We start from the raw sequence: 27,316 nt of genomic DNA, 5'->3' as shown, positions 1-27,316 counted from the left end.
ATCATGACAAAATATATATGAAAAATAAATAAATGTGTATATGTCTTCTATATACAACTATGACACTTTTGTAATCTTTTGTTTTAGCAAAATTATGTACTGAATTATGTTCTTTTGTAAATAATGTAATGTAAAAACTAAGGGTATGCAATTATAAGCCTCAGCCTACACCTTTTCGGTAATTTTCTTTCTTTTACAAATGTTCTACTACTGTACATTGCTTTGTAAAAATCATTAATTTATTCAGATAATAAAAAGGACATGATGTAAATCAGAGGGAAAAAATAACTAAATAATCAGACTGACTGTGATGGTTCTTTTTAAAGCCTACATCGTCAATACCGATTGCCTGCTGATAATATCAGTGCATCCCTTCTCATAAGCTTACAACAGAAACATTTGTATCATATTGAGATTGCTGTTGTGTGTGTGTGTGTGTGTGAGAGAGAGAGAGAGAGAGAGAGAGAGAGAGAGAGAGTGTGAGTGAGTGAGTGAGTGAGTGAGTGAGTGAGTGAGTGAGTGAGTGAGTGAGTGAGTGAGTGAGAGAGAGAGAGAGAAAGACAGACTAACCAACCAGGTTGATGGTGGATGGGGTTGTGTGAGAGAGAGAAAGACAGACTAACCAGCCAGGTTGATGGTGGATGGGGTTGTGTGAGAGAAAGACAGACTAACCAGCCAGGTTGATGGTGGATGGGGTTGTGTGAGAGAGAGAAAGACAGACTAACCAGCCAGGTTGATGGTGGGTGGGGTTGTGTGAGAGAGAGAAAGACAGACTAACCAGCCAGGTTGATGGTGGGTGGGGTTGTGTGAGAGAGAGAAAGACAGACTAACCAGCCAGGTTGATGGTGGGTGGGGTTGTGTGAGAGAGAGAAAGACAGACTAACCAGCCAGGTTGATGGTGGGTGGGGTTGTGTGAGAGAGAGAAAGACAGACTAACCAGCCAGGTTGATGGTGGGTGGGGTTGTGTGAGAGAGAGAAAGACAGACTAACCAGCCAGGTTGATGGTGGGTGGGGTTGTGTGAGAGAGAGAAAGACAGACTAACCAGCCAGGTTGATGGTGGGTGGGGTTGCGTTCACAGACACTGGTGTCCGTGTTCTGCTGCTACTGCTGCTGGGGGTCACACCTTTAACGGGACAAACAAGGACAAGCGTCACAGAGCATTCACCAGGATGACATACAACCTCTACACTGTCCAGGCTGCCAACAGGCTCTATTTTTACATGGTGCAATGTGTGCACCCCCAATATTAAAACATACTGTGTTGACATACAGTGGGCACCCGGCCGGTGTGAAAGGAACCCAGTGTGTTGTTGGCCACACCTTGAAATTGGCATGTGACGTATTCATATTTCAGATGGGCATGCATACTGACCATTACTAATACCGGTAAGCTAATTTCCCAAAATGTTGTGGAGTTTTCCTTTAACATACATTTTTTCCCTCGTGTATAGGATTTATCCACAACACTTGCTCATTTCCTGGCAATTTACCTATCTCAAGCCCTGCCCTCTTTTCTTGATCAAGAAAAGAGGGCAGGGCTTGAGATTGGTCAATTTCCTAATCAACAGTGATCCCCGGGGGGTGATTATTGGATTTCATTTCTAAGGTTTGTTTCTAAGGGTGGATTTGGTTAACTATTTAAAACATGTGTCCCTAGTTTTCAAGTTTGCTTATATTTGCCACGTATAAAGTACATGTACATTACAGTGAAATGCTTGGTTCTGTACGAGCCCTTGAGAATGATCCCCTAGCGAGGATGCATCATACTCTCAGCAGATGTAGCCAGCGGGCAGGGCAGGCCACCGACCTGTAAGATCATGTTACCTTGACCAAAATCGAATGACTTATGAATATCATCATTTATTGAGCCATTAGTTATTGGAATAGCTGTCCAGAACACATGTCAATTAAATAGCAAATCATCATTTAAACATAAATTACGAATGTATTACTTAGCTAGTGAGCAGTAGTCCAGTGGTTATTTATTTTAGTTTTAAATCATTTGTTCTTATTATTTTCTTAACTGTGACAAGCTGAAGATGGTAATGCTGCCCTTTACAGGCAAGCATTAGCTCTTCATCTTTCATGTGCAATATTGTTTTTTTCCTTTCTTTTGTATGTTGACTTTTTTTGGATGATTGTAATACGTTAGGTTGTTGTATTGTATATATACTGAATATGTATGTATGTGTGTGTATGTATGTATATGATGTATGTATACGTGTATATGCATGTGTGTCTGTGTATACATGTATGCCATTGGCATCAGCTAATGGGGATCCTTTTCAATAAACAAATAAACAAACCTGGTATGGGCTCTTGGTAATGGTCCTTGAACCAACGCAGTAGTCCATTAATCGTAGTGAACATCTGAGAACGGTACCGGAAGCCAGATGACGAGATGGTCACATACTCGATCCTACAGAGAACAATGTTAAGAACAGTATATTAGAGCTTGTTGAGTGGCTCCCCATAGAGGTCACATAGTTAATTGATGAAATGGCACAAAAATACAAACGAAAAGAAAAAAGGAAACTCATCATATGATGTGAATCCAACAGCAAACACCCATGAAGAAGGACATAGTGGGGCATTTTGTTAAAAAAGGATTTGGCACAGGATTTATGCAGGACAGAAAAGGATTCAGCTACTAGGCACTTTGTAAATTTAAACCCTGAGGCCCATTAACATTTTTCCAAATGGCCACCGTTGTGCATTGATCTCAGTGAAACGTGGGATGTTTTGTGCATCTTTTTGTCAAACGTATAAAATATATTGTAGTTAGATGGCAGGACGGCCATACAATCTGATATAGCTGATAGATCTACCTTAGTGTGAATTTGGGGGGCAGGCTGAAACATAGTAGGGAATAAACATAGGCTTCTCCTTTTTTTACCTACCTTGAAAGAAACTATAATCCATAGTCTATCTGCAGTACTGGGTCACTGAAAACACGAAGGCCCCCCTAATGAGGGGATTCTAGCCATTGCTGAACATGTAGCTTGTGCCCTTGACTGAGCCTTGCCCTAGGATTTACATAACACTGTATTGCACTGATGCAAGACATAAGTAGCTTAAAAGGATAGTTCAGATTTTCTGACATTAAAAGGAACATGCCAACTTTTTGGGAAATTCGCTTATTTGCCATCTACCCTGGAGTTAGACAAGCAGATACATACCCTTTTCATCTCTGTGCATGCATTAGGCTTAGGGAATAGCCGCACCGTTAGCCTAGCTTAACGTCATTCACTGGAAGTAGGTTTGCCAATGTAGCCTAGTTCCCAACAGTCATGAAATACACTCCAAATACAACTCCAAAACATTCATATAAACATGTTGTGACCGGTGTATATTTTCTAAAAACAACAGGGCTTTTGAGGTGATGAAATCACTGCGCTCAGGCAGCAGTGGTTTGGCAAAAAACAATTCAGAGTATATATCTGCTTAGAAAACGAAAATGTCAAATTATTATTAGGTATGTATCTCCACGTGGTAAATACACAGGTCACAACATGTTTACAGGAAGGTTTTGGAGTTGTATTTGGAGTGTATTTCGTGACTGTTGGGAACTAGGCTACACTGGCACACCTACTTCCAGTGAATGACGCTAAGCTTGGCTAACAGTGTGGCTGTTCCCTAATAATGCATGCACAGAGAAGAAAAGGGTATGTATCTGCTTGTCTAACTACAGGGTAGATGGCAAATAAGCGAATTTCCCCAAAAGTTCCTTTAAGTTGTATGAAATACTAGCCAGTAGTGTAACTCGAAGCAAAGCTCTTAGCTTACTGGTTGGAGTTCTGGCCGGGTTCCAAGCAAACCGGAAAGCGTTTGACAGGCAGCAAAACGGGGTCACGAAACCAAAAGAGTTTGAATCCACACCACAACATGCAGGCCAAGGGTTACCCACCAAAAAAACAAAACACGCTCCTCCAGAACTGTGAAAGTGTATAAGCTGCATTACCTGTGAAACGGCTCCAGCGCGTAGTAATACACCAGCTTTTCTCAATGAAAGAAATAGTGCCAAGTGATATCAGAATCCAGAGTGGTTGAGGATGCTGATCATGTGTTAGGAATAGGTAACCCAAGGCGGTTAGGTGGCCGAGCGGAGATTGCGTTCGTCACCAACCCCGGAGCTGTGAGCTGGATTCGCCTGTTCGAATCCAGCTCACAGCTCCGGGGTTGTCACCAGCTTGGCTGGCCGTCTGCACTAATACAATTGGCTGTATTAGAGGGTGGGAGAAGCTGGCGGGGTGGGTCCGGGTCGTTGCAAACAGCGACTCCTACAGTTCGGTCGGGGCGCCTGCTAAGCGCGGATAGGACTCGAGGGGGATAGTGTGGTCCTCCCACACGCTACGCCCTCTCGATGAGAATCCGCGCTGCCAGGTGAAAAGAAGCGGTGATTGGCTGGACGTGTGTCGGAGGAAGCACGTGGTAGCCTCCACTCTCCCAGATGATCTGACTGTGGGGGGTAAGTGCGCAGCGACCAGGAAGGGACTGGGAATTGGCATACGACTAACATTGGGATGGGAGAAAATCTGAGGAAAATGGAGGGGGAAAAAGACCAAAAAAAAAAAAAAAGGAATAGGTAACCCTTTTGCCTGCATGTTGTGGTGTGGACTAAAACCGTTTGGCTTTCCGGTTAGCTCAGAAACCGGCCAGAACTCCGGCCACAGGACTTGGTAAGTAAGAGAATAGCTTTGCATCCACTACACTACTGGCAAGTATTTCATACAATGTAACAAAAATCCAAACTATTCCTTTAATAATAAAATTTCCAATTTGCAGTACATTTTATGAAGAAAGAGAATTTGAAAGTGTTGTCACATTGAGGCATGGTATCTTACTCACAATTTAATTTAATTAAGTGCAATATATGATAAATACATGCCAAACATTTGCACATTTGAAATAAGGGCTTACAAACTGCCCGATTGTTGCGAACACTGTATTCCATCCCAGTACAGCAGCATAACAGTGAGTGGTCTTAAGAACAGTTCCTCTCACTGTATTCCAGCCCAGTACAGCAGCATAACAGTGAGTGGTCTTAAGAACAGTTCCTCTCACTGTATTCCAGCCCAGTACAGCAGCATAACAGTGAGTGGTCTTGAGAACAGTTCCTCTCACCGGGGTTTTCCACGAGGCTGGTAGCCGAGGATGAACTTTCCTGGCAGTTCTCTGGAGGCTGAGACATAGTAGGGAATAAACGTAGGCTTCTCCTTTTTTGACCTGATTAACACCTCCTCCATTTTCTGTGAGAGAAAAACAAGGGAAAGGGAGATATGAGATATACAATATTACAAAAAAGAAACAGGTATGAAGTGTAACGTGAATGAAAATAACAGTCACCTGTAACATAGTTACAAAGTCATGACAAGATGTATGTCTGCCTCTTACCTTCTTTTCTCCTCCATTGCAGTCCTGGAAGTACTTGTGAGTGGTCAGATCACGGGCAAACGCTGCCATTGGTTGGATGTATCGAGCAGTGATCTCATCCAGATCTTCATATTGCTGTTGGGAGATAAATAAAAACTCTTAAAAAAAAGTATTGAATGGGGTTTTGATCACTAGTTGATGAAAGTCCCACGTGTTCATCCAGCAATACAATTGAATATAAACAAAGGCTAGTTGTTTACAAGAATAATCTGTTGAATACCTTTGCAACAAGCATGAAATCATCTACTAGGCTTAACAAATTAAATAATAATAGTTTACATTGGGGAAAAAAACTAAAAACACAACCACATTGCAGACGCAAGTTCACACACTTACTTCATTATTAATCCAAAGGGTGTGTCCAAGACTGAAGGAGTTCTCTTTGCCCTCCTCTTTCACATCCACATGCTGGTAAATGCCTTCAGCCACCTACAAAACAACTCAGGGTCAGACTAAATATCTAGCATAGACATCAGGGATGGGCTCAACTCTTTCAATTCAACCAATTCAGCTTTTGGCATGAGAAGGTTCTCCTATCCAACCTATTGACTAACACACACTAAACAGTTGTATATATATAGCTCTTTATCTATATAGCTCATTACCCATTTGTAACTATATAGCTCTTTATCTATTTGTATCTATATAGCTCTTTATCTATTTGTATCTAAATAGCTCTTTATCTATTTGTATCTAAATAGCTCTTTATCTATTTGTAACTATATAGCTCTTTATCTATTTGTATCTATATAGCTCTTTATATATTCAGTTGTATCTATATAGCTCTTTATATATTCAGTTGTATATACATAGCTCTTTATATATATATATTCAGTTGCATCTATCTATCTGTTTATATATTCAGTTGTATCTATATAGCTCTTTATATATTAAGTTGTATCTATATAGCTCTTTATATATATTCAGTTGTATCTATATAGCTCTTTATATATTCAGTTGCATCTATCTAGCTCTTAGTTTTTACCATCAGTGTTCCTAACCTTCCATGTGATGGTGAGGTGGTTCTCTCCCTTGCTGCTGGGTCTGATGACAAAGTCTCCCTGGTCCATAGATTCTATCATCTTCTCTGCCTGCTTAAAGGTGATGTTGTGGAAGTTGGGGTGGGCGATCACACGCTTTAAATAGGCTGGAGAGAGGGAGAGATAGCCAAGAGCAGTTTGGAGGATCAAGAAAAGAGGGCGGGTTTGAGATAGGTTAATTGGTTCCATCTTGTACAATTATTGATGTCAGCATCAAAATATATTTCATTCTCTTTTGTCTACTGATCTGTGAGAGTTCCTGGGTTTCTCCAATAAAACTATCGGAGGAATATCAAAATAACTTCCTAATGACAGTGTGTAATATGGCACATCGATGCTCTAAAAACAAACTCTACTGACTTGTTTTCTGCTGTTTCTTCTTGATTTCCTCCTCTATTTTGTGGTCCTCCGTCTCCGTGTCGAAGTCGTAGTATCCGTCCTTCGGCAGCTTCCACTCGTTGGCCTTGTCCATCAGGTCCGAGGTGCGGCACGTCAGGTCAACGTTGAACTTCTCGATGTCGATCTTCATGATGCGGCAGTGCACCGTCATGCCCACCTGGACGGAGGGAAGGAAAAAAAGGAAGGAAGAAATTATTAGATCACGGATTAGTAGCTCTTTAGATAACAGTATATATATATATATTTATTAGGACATTTCTGCTTCATGAGACAGTGATGGGAAACCAGAGAGACATGCAACAAAGGTCTCAGGTCGGATTCAAACCTACAACATTGTGATGTACAATGTACATTTACATTGTACATGATGCACCTTTAGCTGGTGAGCCACCAGATCAATTCACTTTCAACTAAACAAAATGCGTGTGTGCACTGCAGGCACGCAATTTGTGTGTATGTGTGCGGGCACGCGGTGTATGTGCGTGTGTATGTGTGCGGGAACGCGGTGTGTGTGTATGTGTGTGTGTGTGTTTGTGTATGTGTGTGTGGGTGGGTGTGTATGTGTGTGTGTGAGCACGTGGTGTGGCCGTCTCACCTTGACCCTCTCCTCTGGGTGTTTGACGACCTTGTCGCTGAGGAACTTGGTGGGGATGAAGCCCTGGACGCCGTTGTCCAGCCGGCTCCGCACCCCGATGGCCTGGCCCGGACACGAGCCGCTGTCAAAGTGGTTCCACACCTGGAGCGGGGAGAGAGGTTCTCATTGTTCAGACGCTCTGTGATCACGATACGGTGCGAGGCCACGAGGATCGGTACGGGAAAGGGTCAGGTGGAGAGGTCTCGTACCTCGCTGAGCTCAGGGAAGTTGTCCTGCTCGCAGAAGGGGCACTGCCAGAGCCCGGTTTCATCGTTACGGTTGGCCTGGTCGTAGCTCTCACCCTGGGGCCGTCGGTGAGCGATACCCGTCACCACGCTAGTGATCAGCTTCCCTGGGGATGGAGAGGACGACGAGACGTTTTGGGGTCACTAGACAGTAGACACCGACTGAGATGAGTCCATTTTTCTCCGTCAGGAAGAGCTAACATGCTATGAGCCAAACGTGCAGAAAATCAAGATACATCGCTTTGAATCCAGACACATTACATGTGGCTCTTGGCATCAGGTTTTAGTATTGGGAAAGTTCCACAATGATACCCTGTTTCAGCTTGGTATCTACCCGATATCCCATACCAGCATCAGTGTTGTAGTCATAGTAATATTATGTATTATGTCATTTGAACCAGGGACATTTTTGTGTATTTCATGGTGTGTTAAGTGAGGTGTCCAACAGAAGGTGTCTGGTGTGTGTATTTCATAGTGTGTTAAGGTGTGTATATTTCATGGTGTGTTAAGGTGTGTGTATTTTATGGTGTGTTAAGGTGTGTGTATTTCATGGTGTGTTAAGTGAGGTGTCCAACAGAAGGTGTCTGGTGTGTGTATTTCATTGTGTGTTAAGTGAGGTGTCCAACAGAAGGTGTCTGGTGTGTGTATTTCATTGTGTGTTAAGTGAGGTGTCCAACAGAAGGTGTCTGGTGTGTGTATTTCATGGTGTTTTAAGTGAGGTGTCCAACAAAAGGTGTCTGGTGTGTGTATTTCATGGTGTTTTAAGTGAGGTGTCCAACAAAAGGTGTCTGGTGTGTGTATTTCATTGTGTGTTAAGTGAGGTGTCCAACAGAAGGTGTATCTCTTACCGATGTAGAAGGTCTCCGGAGTCTCCTTGGTCAGCAGGTTGTAGACCTCTTCAGTGTTGGGGACCCTGTAAGGAACTCTCAAGTCTTTGTACCTGGCATTCAGCTCAGCACGGATGTCATACAGGGTGATGCCTTTGTTACCGTAGCCCTAAAAGAGACAGAGCAGAGGTACAGGTGATGAACCTGAGGGATAGAAAGTGATGTTGGCTGCAAGTTTAATCTTTTTTCTTTTCCATCATCATTGGATAAAAAAACACAACAGTGGTCAGTACACTTGTTTTCCGTGTACAGTGAGCACGAGCAATACCATAATACTACTAATACCATAATACTACTAATACCATAATACTACTAATACCACAATACTACTAATACCATAATGCTACTAGGTTCCCTGGTATAGTTGGACCTTATACATGGTCCTGATTCACAATGCAGGAACCAAGACGCCTTCCTTCAATACTTCAAATTTGATCTCCCACCTCAGGAAGAATCATCCGGAGATACACACAACGTTTGTGCAGCAAAACAATGAAAAGAAGCAAGTGTGCGGTCAGGTGGCGTAGCGGAGATTGCGTTCGTCACCAACACCGGAGACGCTGGATTCGCCTGTTCGAATCCAGCTCACAGCTCCGGCGTTGTCACCAGCTTGGCTGGCCGTTCACACTAATACAATTGGCTGTATTAGAGGGTGGGAAAGCTGGCGGGTGGGTCCGGGTCGTTGTAAACAGCTCCTGCTCCTACAGTTCGGTCTGGGCGCCTGCTCAGCACGGATAGGATCTAAGGGGGGTAGTGTGATCCTTCCACACGTTACACCCTCTCAGTGAGAGTCCGTGCTGCCAGGTGAAAAGAAGCGGTTGATTGGCTAGACGTGTGTCGGAGGAAGCACGTGATAGCCTCCACTCTCCCAGACCGACTGTGGGGGGTAAGTGCGCAGCGACCAGGAAGGGGATTGGGAATTGGCATAACGACTGACATTGGGATGGGAGAAAATCGGAGGAAAAAGGAGGGTGTAACTGAGGGGTACAATTCCCTGACTGTATTGAGAGTATGGTATTATTAAACCACTACTTAGTTATGTACTTTAATTACTGGCCATACAGTACATGATATATCTGGTGAACACCCACACAAGAATACGGCAATGACAAAGAAAGTTCTAGTTAGAGGGATTTATTATTATTAGAGCAGCAACGGTAGGTTACAGATTGAGAATTATACTTGCGCTTGTAAGGCGAAGAACACTTAAAGTAGGTCAAGAGCGTACGTCCATGAGAATAGTAAGATGGGTATAACTGACGCCACCTGTAGCATAGTAATTACATAAGGCACACTCGTAGTCAGCTGGAGACACTAGGGGGTTCCCTCCGGTTGTAAGCCGGCAGGGTAGAGGAATGTTCGGGTGCAAAGTCTGGATCAACGCGGAATAAAGAAGCTCCAGCTACGGGAGTCGGTGCAGTACTCCCTTGGTCCTTAGACGAAGCAACAGCTATAATCCAGTATGCACGACAGCATGGATGAAAGCTAGCCAGCCTCTGGTCCTAGAGGCGGGCTTGAGGGTGCTCCTCACAGGGGTAGATCCCACACGACAGTGGGGTAGACGGTTCTCTGCTCCAGCAGCCACGGTACCAAAGCAATATAATCCAGCCGGAAAAGGCTCTGCATTCGCCGGTGTAGGTTCTCCGGTGTACTATCCGTCACATTAAACTATGTTGAACTTGACGTTACTTCACTAAACTATGACACTTTACTATCTTATTCGCACATGTTACAAGTGCTCTATTTAGACGCAAAGTTGCTCACTTCACTTGGTCGTTGACCAGGGATTAAAGCAAAAAAAAATCTCCTGACTGAACTTTTTTTCAGGCCAAGTCATATTCTTATTTTAATCTCCACTATTTTTTTTAATAGCGTTAGCGTTTTAAGGGAGCCTACTTGTAGAGCCTACTGTCCTGACTGACTATATACCCTACTGTTGTGGTTGTTGTGCCAGGCAGGGAGGCTGTGTGCTGGAGAGCGAGAATGCAAGTCTTGTGGCTAGCTTCTGATTGATGGCAAGCTAGCACCCCTTTCCCATTACTTTGAACCATGAACTAAACGGCTTGTTATCATACAAACAAGGGACTAAACACGTTTAGCAATTATGCCACAACAACAATGGACAGTCTCCTCCCCACCGTTTGTATATATTTTTTACCACCCACCCACCCCCTCCTAATGTACAGTCTCCTCCTCATCATATGTATATATTTACTGTTAGGATCTCTGGGTAACAGTACTGTATATTTGCTTATCATATATGTGACAAATGTAACAGTACTATACCTGTAAGTCAAGTATGTCCCCATGTCATAAATGTCATGATGTCATGTATGTTGTGTATGTCATAAATGTCACTATGAATTGAAAATGGGGGACCCTGGTTATGTAAACAAGACAAACATCTTTCTCTGGTCTGCATCCCCTTAACAATTGTGTGTATTGCTACTGGATTTACCAGATCCAGAGTGAATGAATGAAAACTTTATTTAATACACAAGACCCTCTTCTTGGGACCAAGTAAGGTTGTCGATAATCCAATGTACAGTTACCCCACCTCGCCTACCCAACCACCTCCAATGTACCACCCCACCTACCCAACCTCCTCCAATGTATATACTCTCTTTTTTAGACTATTTTTGTATCACAAACAATACTGTATTTGTAAATCTGGTATGTCATAAATGTATAGATGTAGCAGTATTGTCTATCTGTATGTCATGTGTGTCATATATGTTATGATGAATTGAAAATGGGGGACCCTGATGTAAACAAGACAAAAGTATTTCTCTGGTCTGCATCCCCTTAACAATTGTAGCTGTACTCTATTGTACCCATTCTGCAATTCTGTTAATAAAATGTTCAATCAATCAATCAATATTTAACAGATTGCAGAATGGGTACAATACAGTATGGCTCAATACACACAATTGTTAAGGGGATGCAGACCAGAGAAAGACGTTTGTCTTGTTTACATCATCAGGGTCCCCCATTTTCAATTCATAGTGACATTTATGGCATAGACTACAGTCTACAGGTATATAGTACTGTTACATTTGTGACATATACGATATGCAAATATACAGTAATGTTACCCATATATCCTGACAGAGATTATACATATGATGGGGAGGAGACTGTACATTAGGAGGGGGTGGGTGGGAGAGAAATATACAGTAGTTACCCATAGATCCTAACAGAGATTATATACATATGATGGGGAGGAGACCGTACATTAGGAGGGGATGGTAGAAAAAAGATATACGGTGGGGAGAGAATATATGGTGGGGAGGAGACTGTCTACAGATACACCTGTGTGATGTTGCTACGGAGTTAAGCTAATAAACTTATACTCACAACCACAGCAGGGGACTCACGTATTGTACTGTGAAGTAACACGACAATGACAAAAGTGTTGTTTCTGTTTTTGACATAGTTGCGGCACACGGAACAAGTTAACAACTCACCACTACAGCCCCCAGTAGCGCTGCCTAGCCAGTCTCTTCAAACGTCCTCTCCTCTCTAAACTTTCTTTTGTTAGGTGGTCCCGCTCATCCTTTTCATCTGAGAACCCCGCGGTGGGTTCTCTTTTTAGTGGCCGGCTTACTCCTTCCATTTAACCGACGCTATTAAGCTAACGTTAGCTAATCGGTATAGCAGCGAGTGCAAGCAGCGTGGTGGCTGTGACGTAGGTCAACAAGCAGAGTTGACTTGACGCGCGAGGCTGCAAAAAAGGCGACTCGTTAAACCAAAACATGCAGTTTTTAATTATTTTACATGACTATCTTGTTACCCTGCCATGTGGTGGACAGACTTCTCAGACCTCGCAAATGTGTAACTCGCCCAATAGACTGCAGCTGCAACCGCGGAGCGAGCCTCCGGAGCGAGCAGCGTCCTGTCTCTCGAGTCGCTGAGTGATGACTCTGCTTGGCGCTGCGCGATTTTTTTCTTCATATTTGGCGCCTCTGATTGGCTCAATTTTGTTTAAATGTGTATGCATCTACAAATCATATTATACCAGGTAGCCAATTCCGTCAGACCGCGAATCAAATGGACGGATCTCCCCAATCAAATTGACGGAAATCCGTCTGGAGACGGAATGCTTTAATGCATGTCGTTGACTCGTGGTGAAGGCTTCAACTTTGGGATAAGACTACTGCTGTATCCACCTGCGACGTATTTTTATACGTAAGGTGAATAATCTAGTGCCAACCTCAGTTCTGTCTCGTATTACTGCGCAAACCTGGACATGTTGAGACATGCCTTGGCGTTGTCTTTGAACTTGCCATTGGGGGTATGGCCGTTGGCGCCTAGGGGTCGCTGTCCAATAGGAGAACGAATATTATGGTCTGGCTTGTACCTAGGTAAAGGGATATTCTGTGTATATATACAAAGAATATACAAGGGATATCAGACGATATACAAATATTATACAAGGGATCTCAAGCAATGAATATATATATATTCGGTTTAATCTGACCCTTTGTAACAGAGGGGGAAAAAGATCAATAATAATAATAAAAAAAAAGCAACAGTGTTAATTCCACTGCCCTGCATTGTTGAGTTGGACAATATCGGTATATCGGATATTGGTAAAATATCGAACATCTCTGATTTTAAGTGTTATTAGCTAAATACGAGCTTATAAAATTCTCTGGGCATTGCACCGGAAAACGGACGATTTAGACACGAGCACAGGAAGCCATCATGAAATCGTTGTAGTCCTAAGAAAGAGGAGACCCAGGGCTTTCGATGGATGTCAACATTTCATAAAACTACACTACCCAGCTCACACCAGCCGCCTACAACGGAAGTCCAACCATATTTCACGTCATTCTTCTGACGTGATGTTCGTGTTTATATCTCACGGGTCGAACAAACCTCAACGTCATTGCCATAAAATACAACGTATATTGTTTCTTTACATTTCTGTGAACGCCTAGAAAAAAACTTGCCGCAATCCGGTGAAAAATGGCGGAGCTATGGACATTCACGGTCTTTGCTGCCAGGGCTGGACTGGGGAAATCATTCAGGCCAGGAAATATAGTGCGAAATATAGCCCCAGTCAGGCCACTTGGCATCACAAATTATTTAAAAAAATAAATAAATAAACATTTTAATATTTTCAATATATCAAATGCAAAGTGGATTTTTCTGGAGATTATTACAGGCTAGCATATGTCAATGATTAGCAACACCACTGATTTCGATGGATTTTTCGTTTTTTTGTAATGTCAGATTTAACAACAACTCTTTTCAGAAAAGTGAGAGTATTTCATTCTGACATTACAAAAAGATTCATCGCAAAATTAAAATGGTTATGATCAGGGCTGATGTTGAATAAAAGATTTATGGAAAAAAATGTGGAAAAGTATTTCAACATATAATCTTTTTATGGCGTTTTTGAATAGTTTAGTCCCCTAATGGTAAGAGTGTAACACTTTAGTTTTCAGACACAAGGGTTAAATTATTGCTTGTCCTGTTTCTTGGCAGCTTTAACATTGGGCTTTTGACGATGATGATGCATGGTAACGTCAGCTATGTTAGCTAGCTAGCATGTTTATTTTTTATCACTGACTAGCCTGGTGGTCCAACTTATGCAAGAAAACATTTGGTAATTATTGCCATAGATATCTATAGAACACTAGATAGCTTAAGGCGGAGTCACCAGCGTCACTGAACCGCCGCCATCTTGTGAGGGTCAGCCTTGAGTGAGAGTGAGTGAGCTGCACAGACAAAAATACTCATAACTCGCTGAAATATTGACGGATTTACAAACGGGTTGGTTTGCTATAAACATCAAAGATGTAGTTATGATACTGCACACTTATAAAAAAAAAAGATTTTAAAGATGTTTTTTTTTACAAACCGCTTGAACCATAGCCACGTTAATAATGCTTGTAATAAACCAAACCGTTTGTAAATCCGTCAATATTTCAGCGAGTTATGAGTATTTTTGTCTGTGCAGCTCACTCACTCTCACTCAAGGCTGACCCTCACAAGATGGCGGCGGTTCAGTGACGTCGCTCTCCATTGGCCGGCAGCGCGGGCAAGCTATCTAGTGTTCTATATATATCTATGATTGTTGCCACATAGCGACATCTCCTGCAAGGGCCTTTCTTTTTTTCATCTCTCTCCCTCTCTGCTCCACCCTTCCTCTTTTTTCCACTGTCCATCTTCAAGCGCAAGTTATGCTTGACATTTTTTGTCTTTCGCTCTGTCTTTCTCAGTCATTCTGCAGAAGTGCCATGTGTCATTCCATTCGCCGTCTCCGCTGTCAATCAGTTGTATGGCCTGGTCCCGCCTCCACCAATCACATGCGGCTCCCTTTGTGTGTGTGTGTGTGTGAGCGAGAGAGAGAGATAGTTCTCCAACTTGTGTGCGTTTAGACTGTGTTAACCTCTGTCGCAGTGATCTCCTGGTTGTTCCCCACCTAGGTTATCTAACTATCACGCCGCCGCAACTAGAAACACTGGCCTGGCCTGCTTCTAAGTTCAGTGGTCTGACTGCAGGCAAAAAAAATATATATATATTTTTTTTATCTGCGCAGGCCAGGTCAACACTTCAGGCAACCAACTTGCGTTCAGCGTTTCTCTGATTGGCCACGACGCCCATGTGACCGCGGCAGAGCGGAAATAGGCTGCATTCTATTGCCATGCTCTGCGACAAACTCTAACCTTAACCAACTCCGAAAGAATGCCTAAATTTAACCCTAACCTTAACCTACTCCGAAAGAATGCCTAAACTTAACCCTAACCTTAACCCTTTAATCGCCGTTGACGCTGGAACGTCATTCCCCGCCATGCTCATTCTGCCGCTGACGCTGGACAGCGTCTTTGATATCAATATTTCAAAAATCTGTGATCGAAATCATATTTCTCCCCCGGAGACATGAGATGTACTGGTGAGCCCCTATCAACTCTCTAACGGTTCAAGAGCGCCATCTGGTGGCCGATCGGCCTGATCGCCCAGGGAAGAAACAGGAAGTGGAAGCTGGTGCTCATTTCAATTTGGTCCGATCACTCGCTATAGGTCCCAGGACTCGATCTCGACACAATGGATAGCGATCCGTTGCCAATAACTCGATAAACAACATGATTTGGACGTATATACTATTATACAACCTGGAAATGGATCAGGTATTTCTACATCCCATAATAGAAAAAATTCTGTTCCACGCTCATCTCTTAACGGCGAGAGGAAGCTATGGTGAGTTTCAGCGTTATTTTTTAATGTCTTCTATACTAACTGCTCTAATGATCATATCACCCACACTAGATGAATGATATAACGTTTCCCACGGAATTATAAACGACCCCCCGCCCATCCGGTCAACATCAGATCATACGTAGTAACTTCTAGAAGTACGTGCAGTTGAAATTTTTTATCTCGCGCAGATTGCTATCAAACTGTATACAATCAATATAATGCATTTAGGGCTATAAATCACGTTCTGGAGAAAGCTGCAGAAAACGATAAAAACATACTTATACTTTAGACCGTATTTTAGTATGAATATGTGAATGAAAAAGTATAACGTTGCTACACCCTGAACAATAGATATAGGACTTTGAATGGGCCATGGTAATGTCAATTTAGCAATACAATTTAAAAAGTTATAGCCCTGCAAAGAAGGGGAACTTCTCCATGTTAAATAGGGCTGGCAAGGGATGGTAAATTATGAATTTAACCCCGGCGATCAAAGTGTTAACCAACTCCGAAAGAATGCCTAAACTTAACCGGCGAAAGAAATATTGCCATGCTCTAAGACAAACTCTAACCATAACCAACTACGAAAGAATGCCTAAACTTAACCCTAACCATAACCAACTCCGAAAGAATGCCTAAACTTAACCGGCGAAAGAAAGACGTTTATATAGAGAGGCGATAAATTAACACTTTGATTGCCTAAGGCTAAATTCATGATATACCATAGGTTGCCATCTCTATTTGTCTATGGAGAAGTTCCCCTTCTTTGCAGGGCTATAACTTTTTAAATTCTATTGCTAAATTGCCATTATTAGGGCCCATTCAATGTCCTATATGTATTGTTCAGGGTGTATGAACGTTAAACTTTTTCATTCACATATTCATACTAAAATATGATCTAAAGTATAAGTATGTTTTCATCTCTTTCTGCAGCTTTCTCCAGATGAGAAAGCTAGATTTATAGCCCCAAATGCATTATATTGATGATCAAATACAGTTTGATAGCAATCGGCGCGATATAAAAAAATCCAACTGGACGGACTTCTGGAAGTTACTACACGTAATCTGATGTTGACCGGATGGCCGAGGGGGGCGTTTATAATTCCGTGGGCAGCGTTATACCATTCATCAAATGTGGGTCAAATGTTCATCATAGCAGTTAGTATCGTACACATTGAAAAATAACGCTGAATCTTACCGTATCTCCCTCGCGCCGTTGGGCGATGAGCGTGGAACAGACATTTTCCTATTATGGGATATAGAAATATCCGTCCATTTCCAGGTTGTATAATAATATATACGTCCAAATCATGTTGTTTTTTCGAGTTATTTGCAGCGATCGATGTTCACTGTGTGAAGACTGAGTCTCTCTAACACTAGCGAGTGCCCGGACCCCATATGGAGTGAGTCCTACCGGGTTAAAGGTAACATCCGTTTTTTTCGATCTGCCGATCGGCCACCAGATGGCGGTCTTGAACCGCTAGAGGATTGAGAGGAGATCACATTTGTGTCTCAGGGCCCCGGAAAGGAAATATGATTCCGATCACAGATTTTTGAAATATTGATATCAAAGACGAGTTACGGCGTCTTCGGCAACTTGAGCATGGCGGGGAAGGACGCCTAAAAGCGTCTTCCGGCAGTTAAAGTGTTAATTAAACGTAAAAAAATAAAAATTTAAGTGATTCGAACTCGTCACCAACTGGACCGCAGGCTCCACAGCAAGCTGGCGAACGAGTTGAGCTAACCGTCGATGTTAAAACAGGGGGGATTGCGTGCGGCAACCTGCGCGCCACTGCGCTCTGGCGCTGCTGCGTCGCCGTGCTAGGCGCAAGATGGTTGCCTTAAGTAATGAAGCCCCCAGGCCACCGGGAAAACTCCTGGTGCTTCCGATGGCCAGTCCAGGCCTGTTTGCTGCCCTGTAACGGGCTCCTGGTGATTTAACTCTGCCATTGGAAAGAGGAGAATTGGCTCGAGCCATATATGTATGACTTGGCCATCATATGGTAATTTAACTGATATTCTATATTCATATTTCAAATTGCATGCGTCTGGATGGCAAAATTCAGTACTGTATCTACAAAAAACCCTGTAAATCATCTGCCCTTTATTCATTTGCTTAGATTTTTTGTACACTTTATCTCAAGAAGGTGCTTGTCAATGTTAGCATGGTGTTATTCACTGTCAAAGATGGACAAAATAATAATAATAATAATTTATATTCTCCTTTGGTTAATTACAATTTACTCAAGCATAGTAACAGACACAATATTTCAGAACAGATACTGGCAATACATTCCCTGAGGTCCATAGATGTCCCTAGATACCAGGAACATGCAAATGGACCTTGTAGGAGTGGAGCAATCTTCCATTGAGTATGTACTTTTAGGCAAATATTCTGAAAATATGGCTAGGATTGGAACATGAGCCATTATGAATCTTTCTCAAACATTACTGAAACTACAGTTCTGTTTTACTCCCAATGTTTACAAACATTACCAATGTAAACCTTTCAAACTTTCAAACATTAAACATTTCTCCAATCTAATGTTATGAACTTTGGTGGCGGGGGGTTGGATTACAGATTATGCCTTTAATAAAAAGGTAACAGCACAAAGTGCCTCGACACACTAACCTGCCTCTCCAGCTCCTCAGCGAAGGCGTCTAGATCCAGATCTTTGAGACGCTCCGGATTCTCCAGGATCTCCTCCAGGGCTCCGGCTGGGTTGGCGTCCTCCGCCGACTCGTCGTACTCCAGCGCGTCCACAGCCATCTTGCGAGCCCACTCGTACGTCTCGGGGTGGACACGAGAGCCGTCCAGCACCTCGATGTACGAGTCAGTGCTGCGCGTTGGAGAGTGAGGAGAATAGGCGAATAAGACCCCAAAGAAATTCTAGAACAAACCTGAAACGACGGATACAAGAGGATAAAATGTGTCCACTAAAGAAATTATTAGTCGCTAGGGGTGTAAAGGTACACATATCCGTACCGAACCGTTTCAGTGTGTACCGTACTGTATCGAACGACTGTGTACCAACGAATACAACGGTATGTTAAAGGAAAACTCCAACATTTGGGAAATTAGCTTATTTAACATCTTCCCTGGAGTTATACAAGAAGATACATACCTTTTTTGTCTCTGTGCGTGCATTTAGCTTTGGGAACAGTAGCTCCGTTAGCGTAGCTTAGCTTCATCACTGGAAGTGGAGGGGTGCAATAGCCTGACGTTCCCTACAGAGTCCTACAGTCACCAAATACAACTCCAAAACGTTCCTGTAAACATGTTGTGACCCGTGTATTTACCACGCGGAGAAATAAAAAATTATTGAATTAGACAATTACGTTTTCTAAGCAGATATACTCTGAACTATTTTTTGCCTAAGCACTCTCGTCTCTGCGCGCAGTCAGTGATTTCTACGTGAAGCCGTGTTTGTGGAGACTCATTCATTCAAAGGATCCGAACCGATTGAAGTTTATGGATACCATGACTTAAAATCCTCTTACCTTGACGATTAAAAGCCTCCCCAATTTAGAAAACAGTAATCCAATGGCTGGTATTGATAATATAATACTAACTACTGCACGAAGCTAACTGGAGCTAACACAGACCCGGACGGTCGCTAAAGCAAATATAATGACTTCCTTTCTGGGGGTTTTCAAAATAAAAGAGCGACGTCTATAGCAGCGGAAAACGTTTATTTTGTACATTATCTAACGGGAAAAGCACGACAGACGCATTGTTCGCCCTTAGAATGTTAATGGAGAAGTATAGAGAAGGCCAGAAGGAGCTGCATTGCGTCTTTGTAGACCTAGAGAAGGCGTATGACAGGGTACCAAGAGAGGAGGTGTGGTACTGTATGAGAAAGTCAGGAGTAGCTGAAAAGTTTGTGAGAATGTCCACAAACACGGCTTCACGTAGAAATCACTGACTGCGCGCAGAGACGAGTGCTTAGGCAAAAAATAGTTCCGAGTACCGTACTTTTCGGACTATAAGCCACGGCTTTTTTCCCCATTTTTCGACCCTGCGGCTTATATAACGGTGCGGCTTATATGTGGACCAAACCCGAAAATATTGCTTTTTTTACTGCATTGAAATGTTATTTATCTGTTCCCTTATTTGCTAAACTTAATACAACTTGTAAATGAGTTAATTCTTGTTATTTGTCTGACAGTATTGTGACAATCCCCTCTGTGCACGAACCCTTACATATGGTAATTAAACATTAAAACACCTGCGGCTTATAGTCCAGTGCGGCTTATATATGTACACATCATTCAATTTAGCTGCTGCGGCTTATAGTCAGGTGCGGCTTATAGTGCGAAAAGTATGGTATATCTGCTTAGAAAACTTAATTGTCGAATTCAATTATTTTAAATTTCTACCCCGTGGTAAATACACAGGTCACAACATGTTTACAGGAACGTTTTGGAGTTGTATTTAGAGTGTATTTGGTGACTGTAGGACTCTGTAGGGAACGTCAGGCTATTGCACCCCTCCACTTCCAGTGATGAAGCTAAGCTACGCTAACGGAGCTACTGTTCCCAAAGCTAAATGTACGCACAGAGACAAAAAAGGTATGTATCTTCTTGTCTAACTCCAGGGAAGATGTTAAATAAGCTAATTTCCCAAAATGTTGGAGTTTTCCTTTAACCACTAATGACTTTTTTCACAATCCAATATAATGTTTCTTCTTCTTTTCTTTACAAGTCGATTATTAACTTCAATATAGAATATTCCTTGACAGCCCTACAAGTACAATTAGTTACTGCACACTACATCACCCCTGAGTGGAACATGGAAAGCCAAACTTTCCGCCACTGTACCGAAGACCCGTACCGAACCTTGACTTCAAAACCGAGGTACGTACCTTACCGTGGTTTTTGTGTACCGTTACACCCCTATTAGTCGCCTAATAATAGTCATTGGATTTTGTTGACTAATCAACTGATCAGCAAATTTGCAACATTGGGTTTCCAGTGTGCAGAAAGACCTCTTTAAATCTATTATTATTAACCAGAGATGTGCTCAACATTAAATCTGGTATTGACCATAGATAATGTTATCATTCAATCTAATATTGACCAGAGATGTGCTTATAATTTATCAGGAAACAGCTCATTCAGCATAAAAGAAAAACGCAACATAAAAAATGACTTGACTAAGAGGGTTGAGCCTTTACACACACAGCATGCCAATAATGAAACATCATTTGTACAGAACCTGTAAGTCACTTTGGATAAAAGCGTCAGCTAAATGACTAAATGTAAATGAAACAAGGCAAACGATTCCCGGGTGTTCACACAGACCTGTCTCCGAGCGAGGCCGTGTCGATCTTGATGAACCCGGCACAGTTTATGAAGACCTTGGGTCCCATGTGACACATGGTGACTAGCTGGGTCCTGTTCTCCAGACGAGTGTTGTTCTGCTTCAGGATCTGAGCACAGAGATCAAACTAAATGTGTTGCTCTGCTTCAGGATCTGAGCACAGAGATCAAACTAAATGTGTTGCTCTGCTTCAGGATCTGAGGACAGTGATCAAATTAAATGTGCTGCTCTGCTTCAGGATCTGAGCACAGTGATCAAATTAAATGTGTTGCTCTGCTTCAGGATCTGAGCAGTGATCACAAACTACCGTAAATGCTTTTTTTGTTGTTCTTTTCTTTCAATGTACTTTTTGTTGTAAATTGGCTGGGATTACTGGTGTTGATCTTTTATTGTACTTTTGTTAGTTAACCCATTACCCGCCAAAATCGATGTTCAGCGTTATTGCCCGCCATGCGTTGTCTGCCAATATCGCTGTACAGCGTGTTTCAAGTTCATATTTTCGTCATGGTATTCATATTTCACCCACGGAGTCTTGGCTGATGCTGTCTGAGCCAGCACAACTCTGCAACGCTTCAATACTGCCACCTGGTGGCCGATCGGCGAGTTGCCAAACCGGAAATGCCCGTTTCAGCTCGGTCCGTCCCCTAATTCCGTCCGGCCACTCGTTTATCGTCCCAGGACTCAATCCACACACCGTGGACATGGATCGTTGCCATAACTCAATAAACAACATGATTTGGGCGTATATTAGTATTATACAAACCGGACTGGATCGCCTTGATCCCCACCACATAACTGGGATCCGTTTGTTCCACTCTCATCGCCCAACGGTATGAGGAGAGTGACGTGAGTTTCAGCGTTTTTCTTCATCATTTTCGATACAAACTGCTCTGATCAATATATCACCCATACTACATAAATCATTTAACGTCGGTCACGGAATTATAAACGACCACCCCCCCCCCCTCCGTTCACCCGCAGATGATCAGTCATAACGTTTAGGACCATGTACAGTTGAAATTTTTAATATAGCATGGATCGGTATCAAACTGCATTTGATAATCTAATATATGCATTTATGCCTATATCTCACATTCTATGAAATACTGCAGAAAACGATAAAAACATATTTATACTCTAGACGGTATTTTCGTATGAATGTGTGAATGAAAAAGTAAAACGTTCCTACATCCTGAGCGATAGATAATTGATGTTGAATGGGCCATAGTAATGTCAATTTAGCAATACAATTTAAAAAGTTATAGCCCTGCAAAGAAGGTGAACATCTCCATAGACAAATAGTGCTGGCAGAGAATGGTTTAGGATGATCAAAGTGGTGGCAGAGAATGGGTTAAGAACTTTGGAATACCATTTTGAAAGGTGCTTTATTATCACACCATCAAATAAACCAACGTTTTTCTTCTTAAAAACGGTATATTACTCCAGCAGGCAAAGACACTAATCTCAGAGAAATACACACACACACACGCAAATACCTTGAGCAGGTGCGAGCCCTTCCTGATTCCGAGGCCACAGACGAACTGGACCAGGCTCTGTGTGTATGGATGGGAGATGGCCCTGTTCACGTCCACTCCCACCTCATTGACCCGATTGATGAACTCACAGTAAAGAGCGCTGAGCAGGTCTTCCTTCTCTATGTGCTCCTGAGGCCATGCAGGGAGAGGGACAAAGAGTAAGCATTCAGGGTTTTCACTTCTAACCAAGACAGCAAGAGACTATGTCTCACTTGTAGCGGGTGTAGTTATCTGTCTCACCTGTAGTTATCTAACTGTCTCACCTGTAGTTATCTAACTATGTCTCACCTGTAGGGGGTGTAGTTATCTAACTGTCTCACCTGTAGTTATCTAACTGTCTCACCTGTAGTTATCTAACTATGTCTCACCTGTAGGGGGTGTAGTTATCTAACTGTCTCACCTGTAGTTATCTAACTATGTCTCACCTGTAGGGGGTGTAGTTATCTAACTGTCTCACCTGTAGTTATCTAACTGTCTCACCTGTAGTTATCTAACTATGTCTCACCTGTAGGGGGTGTAGTTATCTAACTGTCTCACCTGTAGTTATCTAACTGTCTCACCTGTAGTTATCTAACTGTCTCACCTGTAGTTGTCTAACTGTGTCTCACCTGTAGCGGGTGTAGTAACTATGTCTTACCTGTAGTTGGTGTAGTAACTATGTCTTACCTGTAGTGGGTGTAGTAACTATGTCTCACCTGTAGTGGGTGTAGTTGTCTAACTGTGTCTCACCTGTAGCGGGTGTAGTAACTATGTCTCACCTGTAGTGGGTGTAGTAACTATGTCTCACCTGTAGTGGGTGTAGTTGTCTAACTGTGTCTCACCTGTAGCAGGTGTAGTAACTATGTCTCACCTGTAGTGGGTGTAGTAACTATGTCTTACCTGTAGTGGGTGTAGTAACTATGTTTCACCTGTAGTGGGTGTAGTTGTCTAACTGTGTCTTACCTGTAGCGGGTGTAGTAACTATGTTTCACCTGTAGTGGGTGTAGTTGTCTAACTGTGTCTTACCTGTAGCGGGTGTAGTTTGAGGCAGAGGATGTCCTCGTCGGTGGTGCAGACCTGAGTATATTCCACCAGAGGATCCTGGATCTTCCTGGCTATTGACACAGCCTGGCGGAGCAGGGGAGGGTAGTCCCTGAAGTCATTCTGAACACAAGAGAAGGAAGAGACAGACAGGTAGAGGTGGGGGGATTACATGAGGGAAAGGAATAGGTGCTTTTTAAGACAGTTACACAGTGCCCTACTGCCATAGCAGTGGTTCCTATCCTACAGTTACACAGTGCTCTACACAGACATAGCACTGGTTCCTATCCTACAGTTACACAGTGCCCTACTGCCATAGCACTGGTTCCTATCCTACAGTTACACAGTGCTCTACTGCCATAGCACTGGTTCCTATCCTACAGTTACACAGTGCTCTACTGCCATAGCACTGGTTCCTATCCTACAGTTACACAGTGCCCTACTGCCATAGCACTGGTTCCTATCCTACAGTTACACAGTGCTCTACACAGACATAGCACTGGTTCCTATCCTACAGTTACACAGTGCCCTACTGCCATAGCACTGGTTCCTATCCTACAGTTACACAGTGCCCTACTGCCATAGCACTGGTTCCTATCCTACAGTTACACAGTGCTCTACACAGACATAGCACTGGTTCCTATCCTACAGTTACACAGTGCTCTACACAGACATAGCACTGGTTCCTATCCTACAGTTACACAGTGCTCTACACAGACATAGCACTGGTTCCTATCCTACAGTTACACAGTGCTCTACACAGACATAGCACTGGTTCCTATCCTACAGTTACACAGTGCTCTACACAGACATAGCACTGGTTCCTATCCTACAGTTACAGTGCTCTACACAGACATAGCACTGGTTCCTATCCTACAGTTACAGTGCTCTACACAGACATAGCACTGGTTCCTATCCTACAGTTACACAGTGCTCTACACAGACATAGCACTGGTTCCTATCCTACAGTTACACAGTGCTCTACACAGACATAGCACTGGTTCCTATCCTACAGTTACACAGTGCTCTACACAGACATAGCACTGGTTCCTATTTTACAGTTACACAGAGTGCTGCTCTACATCTAGAGTAATTGCTCAAGTCGATTATATTCGATTTCACTTAGATGACTTGTGGCCGTCATCTTGTTGCGGCATGTATGTGCATGAGATGTTAAGCACATCTACCTCAGACTTCTTGCTGTTCATGTAAAGTGTGGCTAATTCATTGTCCACCAGCTCCACTCCCACAGAAGGCAGAGAGGACTCCTGTTCCAGTTCACTGACGATCTTCTTGATGTCCTCCATGATCATGCGGGCATCTCTGCACACACATGAAAAACAGGCTTCAGTTCTCCACTGAAAATCGGATTATTTTACATTGTTGCGAAGCACGTCGCAGACCGCCAATGTCACTGACTCACTCACACATTCATTCACTCGCGGTTCACCACTCTGCCCCTAATGGCGGCTCACATGTATGACACAATTGTGTAGGACCAGCTCACTCAAAGAGGCTGGAAGGCATGATGAATGCTTTGCATCCATGACACCTCAGGCCACAAGCAGTGTCTGCTGTTCCAAAGGTGGAGGATCTAACATGCCGAGGCATAACCTGGCAACTCCTAGGGTTCCTTTTAAACAGCTAGCAGAGTCCACACTAGACATGAAGAACGCTTTCCAATATTCACCTGTTCTCCCCAGCAACGGCCACCACATGAGGCTTCTTACTGATCAAGAACTTCTTTAGGGTCTCAATATCAGTGATCTGTGGATAATAGAAAAAGGAAAAACACGATGAATACAACAATACTATTCACTACGCAGAATGCAGCTGTTTCAAAGATGATTTTTATGACATCAGCCTTGTTTAGATGGATTGAATTGACCTGCATGATCACACAGCCTATCAAGTATGGTTTGTTTGTCAACTAGTCATGATCACCGACGGACTTCACTTCCGCTTCGGACCGTTTCACACAAACCAAAGTGTGAATATATTCTTCTCCTCTTGTCAAAGCCTATACCTTTCTCTCCCTATCATCCTCTCTGGAGTTGTTCATCCGCTTGGTGAAGTAGGGCAGACGCAGGAAGTCGATGACCTCTCCCTCTCCGTTGATCAGAGCGCAGAACACCGGTGTGTCTCTGTGAAGAACAGAGGCACAGTGGTTGAGCTGGTGGTGCACATCGAGCCAAAAGGTTCAAGGTTTTGCTTAACTATTTGTATGGATGTGGCAGTCTGAAGTGTTATTTAGGGACTGGGGGTAGCCAAGCAATAAAACATTATTGATTTAAGAAATAAATATATATAATCTGGTGTGTGTGTCAATCAGAGCTTAAAGGGGAACTATTTTACTATTTCTTTCACTATTTGGGCACTTTTACACAATTCCTGTGAGTTTATGGAACACCTCTGTAATTTTTTATTTTTTTTAATTCATTGTTTTGTATTTCTAATCAAGTCCTCAAAAACAGCATTTTTCTACCTCAAGATCCTAAGCCGTTTTGAGGCTGGGCTCCAACCACAATGGTAAGTTACTGACTCGCCTGAACATTATCATGCAGTGGTGTCTTTCTGACATCACAAATCATCACATTTTCAGATGACTCAGTTCAGTGAGGGTGAATATTGTGAGAGGAGAATTGGAAGAATGCGCCAATATGATAATTAGAGACATAGATCATATTAATATAAGTCCACATAGCTAGGAAACAATGCTAAACACTGAAAAAGGCCATTTATAAGATAGTTCCCCTTTAATTAAATTAATTTGCAACACACAACTGTATATGGCTGACCATATATTTTAAAATCATGTCAAAACTAAGATGCCGTCATATCAGAGATAGCTTCAACTGATAATATGCCAAGCAGGGGAAAAAAGTCCAGACAAGGCTCCAAATCACATTACTTCATGTTTATTCATGCGTATAATGATCTAATTGATATAGCTGGAATTCAACTCTGTCTTTTCCAATAAATAAATGTGTCTGGTGTCATCATGACCACACACACCTGCTGTCGGAGAAGGCTACTCCCAACACCCTGATGCCTTTGACCTGACTGTCATCCATCAGGTCGTCGTCCTCCTCCTGCTGCTGATCTGGTCTGTAGGGAGACACCTTCAGCCAGTTGTACAGCCGCCTGCAGCAGGACTACAAGGACAAACAGACACAGGTTATATTTAAGTGAATAATGAGTCATGGGGAACGTTTCCAATGATTTTCTAACGTTGTGAATTTTGAAAGGCAGGCAAAATCTAATACATTGTGATTATTTCAGTCTGTTAATAGTAAGCCACCACTTCATCCGCCAAATCCAGGCACCCCCCATCCCCTGTTATTTAGATATCCCCAAATACAACAGCTATTTAATCAGGAGGAGTGATGACCACATGCTCAAGGTTGGCATCAATTGAAAGGAGACACCTTGACATTTCTGAGGGTTAATTTTTCATACCAGCTGCACAACACAGGCTGTAACCCCCAAGAGATCAAAACATACACCAAAAATAATTTTAGTAGCTCGTGTTTTCTTCATTCATTTTTGAAAAGCAATACATGGATCGTCATTCATGGGAGACCTCTGTC

General features: G+C 42.7%; 1 protein-coding gene across 2 annotated transcripts in view; it reads right to left on the bottom strand.

Annotated features, from left to right (window-relative positions):
• Window positions 1-27,316, bottom strand: part of LOC311233710 (transcription elongation factor SPT6-like) — a 58,850-nt gene that overhangs the window by 8,932 nt on the left and 22,602 nt on the right. For both annotated transcript variants that reach the window (XM_084320706.1, XM_084320707.1), the window contains exons 18-35: window positions 26,742-26,881; window positions 25,753-25,870; window positions 25,417-25,493; window positions 24,914-25,049; window positions 23,712-23,849; window positions 22,668-22,835; window positions 21,153-21,280; window positions 18,481-18,688; window positions 8,601-8,748; window positions 7,717-7,859; window positions 7,469-7,609; window positions 6,835-7,030; window positions 6,436-6,581; window positions 5,771-5,863; window positions 5,396-5,509; window positions 5,126-5,250; window positions 2,308-2,420; window positions 1,044-1,124 (exon numbers count right to left, since the gene is read on the bottom strand). In XM_084320706.1, the coding sequence (XP_084176832.1) occupies window positions 1,044-1,124; window positions 2,308-2,420; window positions 5,126-5,250; window positions 5,396-5,509; window positions 5,771-5,863; window positions 6,436-6,581; window positions 6,835-7,030; window positions 7,469-7,609; window positions 7,717-7,859; window positions 8,601-8,748; window positions 18,481-18,688; window positions 21,153-21,280; window positions 22,668-22,835; window positions 23,712-23,849; window positions 24,914-25,049; window positions 25,417-25,493; window positions 25,753-25,870; window positions 26,742-26,881 (2,413 nt within the window). The remainder of the gene's footprint in view (window positions 1-1,043; window positions 1,125-2,307; window positions 2,421-5,125; window positions 5,251-5,395; window positions 5,510-5,770; window positions 5,864-6,435; window positions 6,582-6,834; window positions 7,031-7,468; window positions 7,610-7,716; window positions 7,860-8,600; window positions 8,749-18,480; window positions 18,689-21,152; window positions 21,281-22,667; window positions 22,836-23,711; window positions 23,850-24,913; window positions 25,050-25,416; window positions 25,494-25,752; window positions 25,871-26,741; window positions 26,882-27,316) is intronic.

The sequence above is a fragment of the Notolepis coatsorum genome (assembly GCF_963971535.1).
Source record: "Notolepis coatsorum genome assembly, chromosome: 8".
Lineage (NCBI taxonomy): Eukaryota > Metazoa > Chordata > Actinopteri > Aulopiformes > Paralepididae > Notolepis > Notolepis coatsorum.
This window is presented reverse-complemented; position numbering and strand designations above follow the sequence as displayed.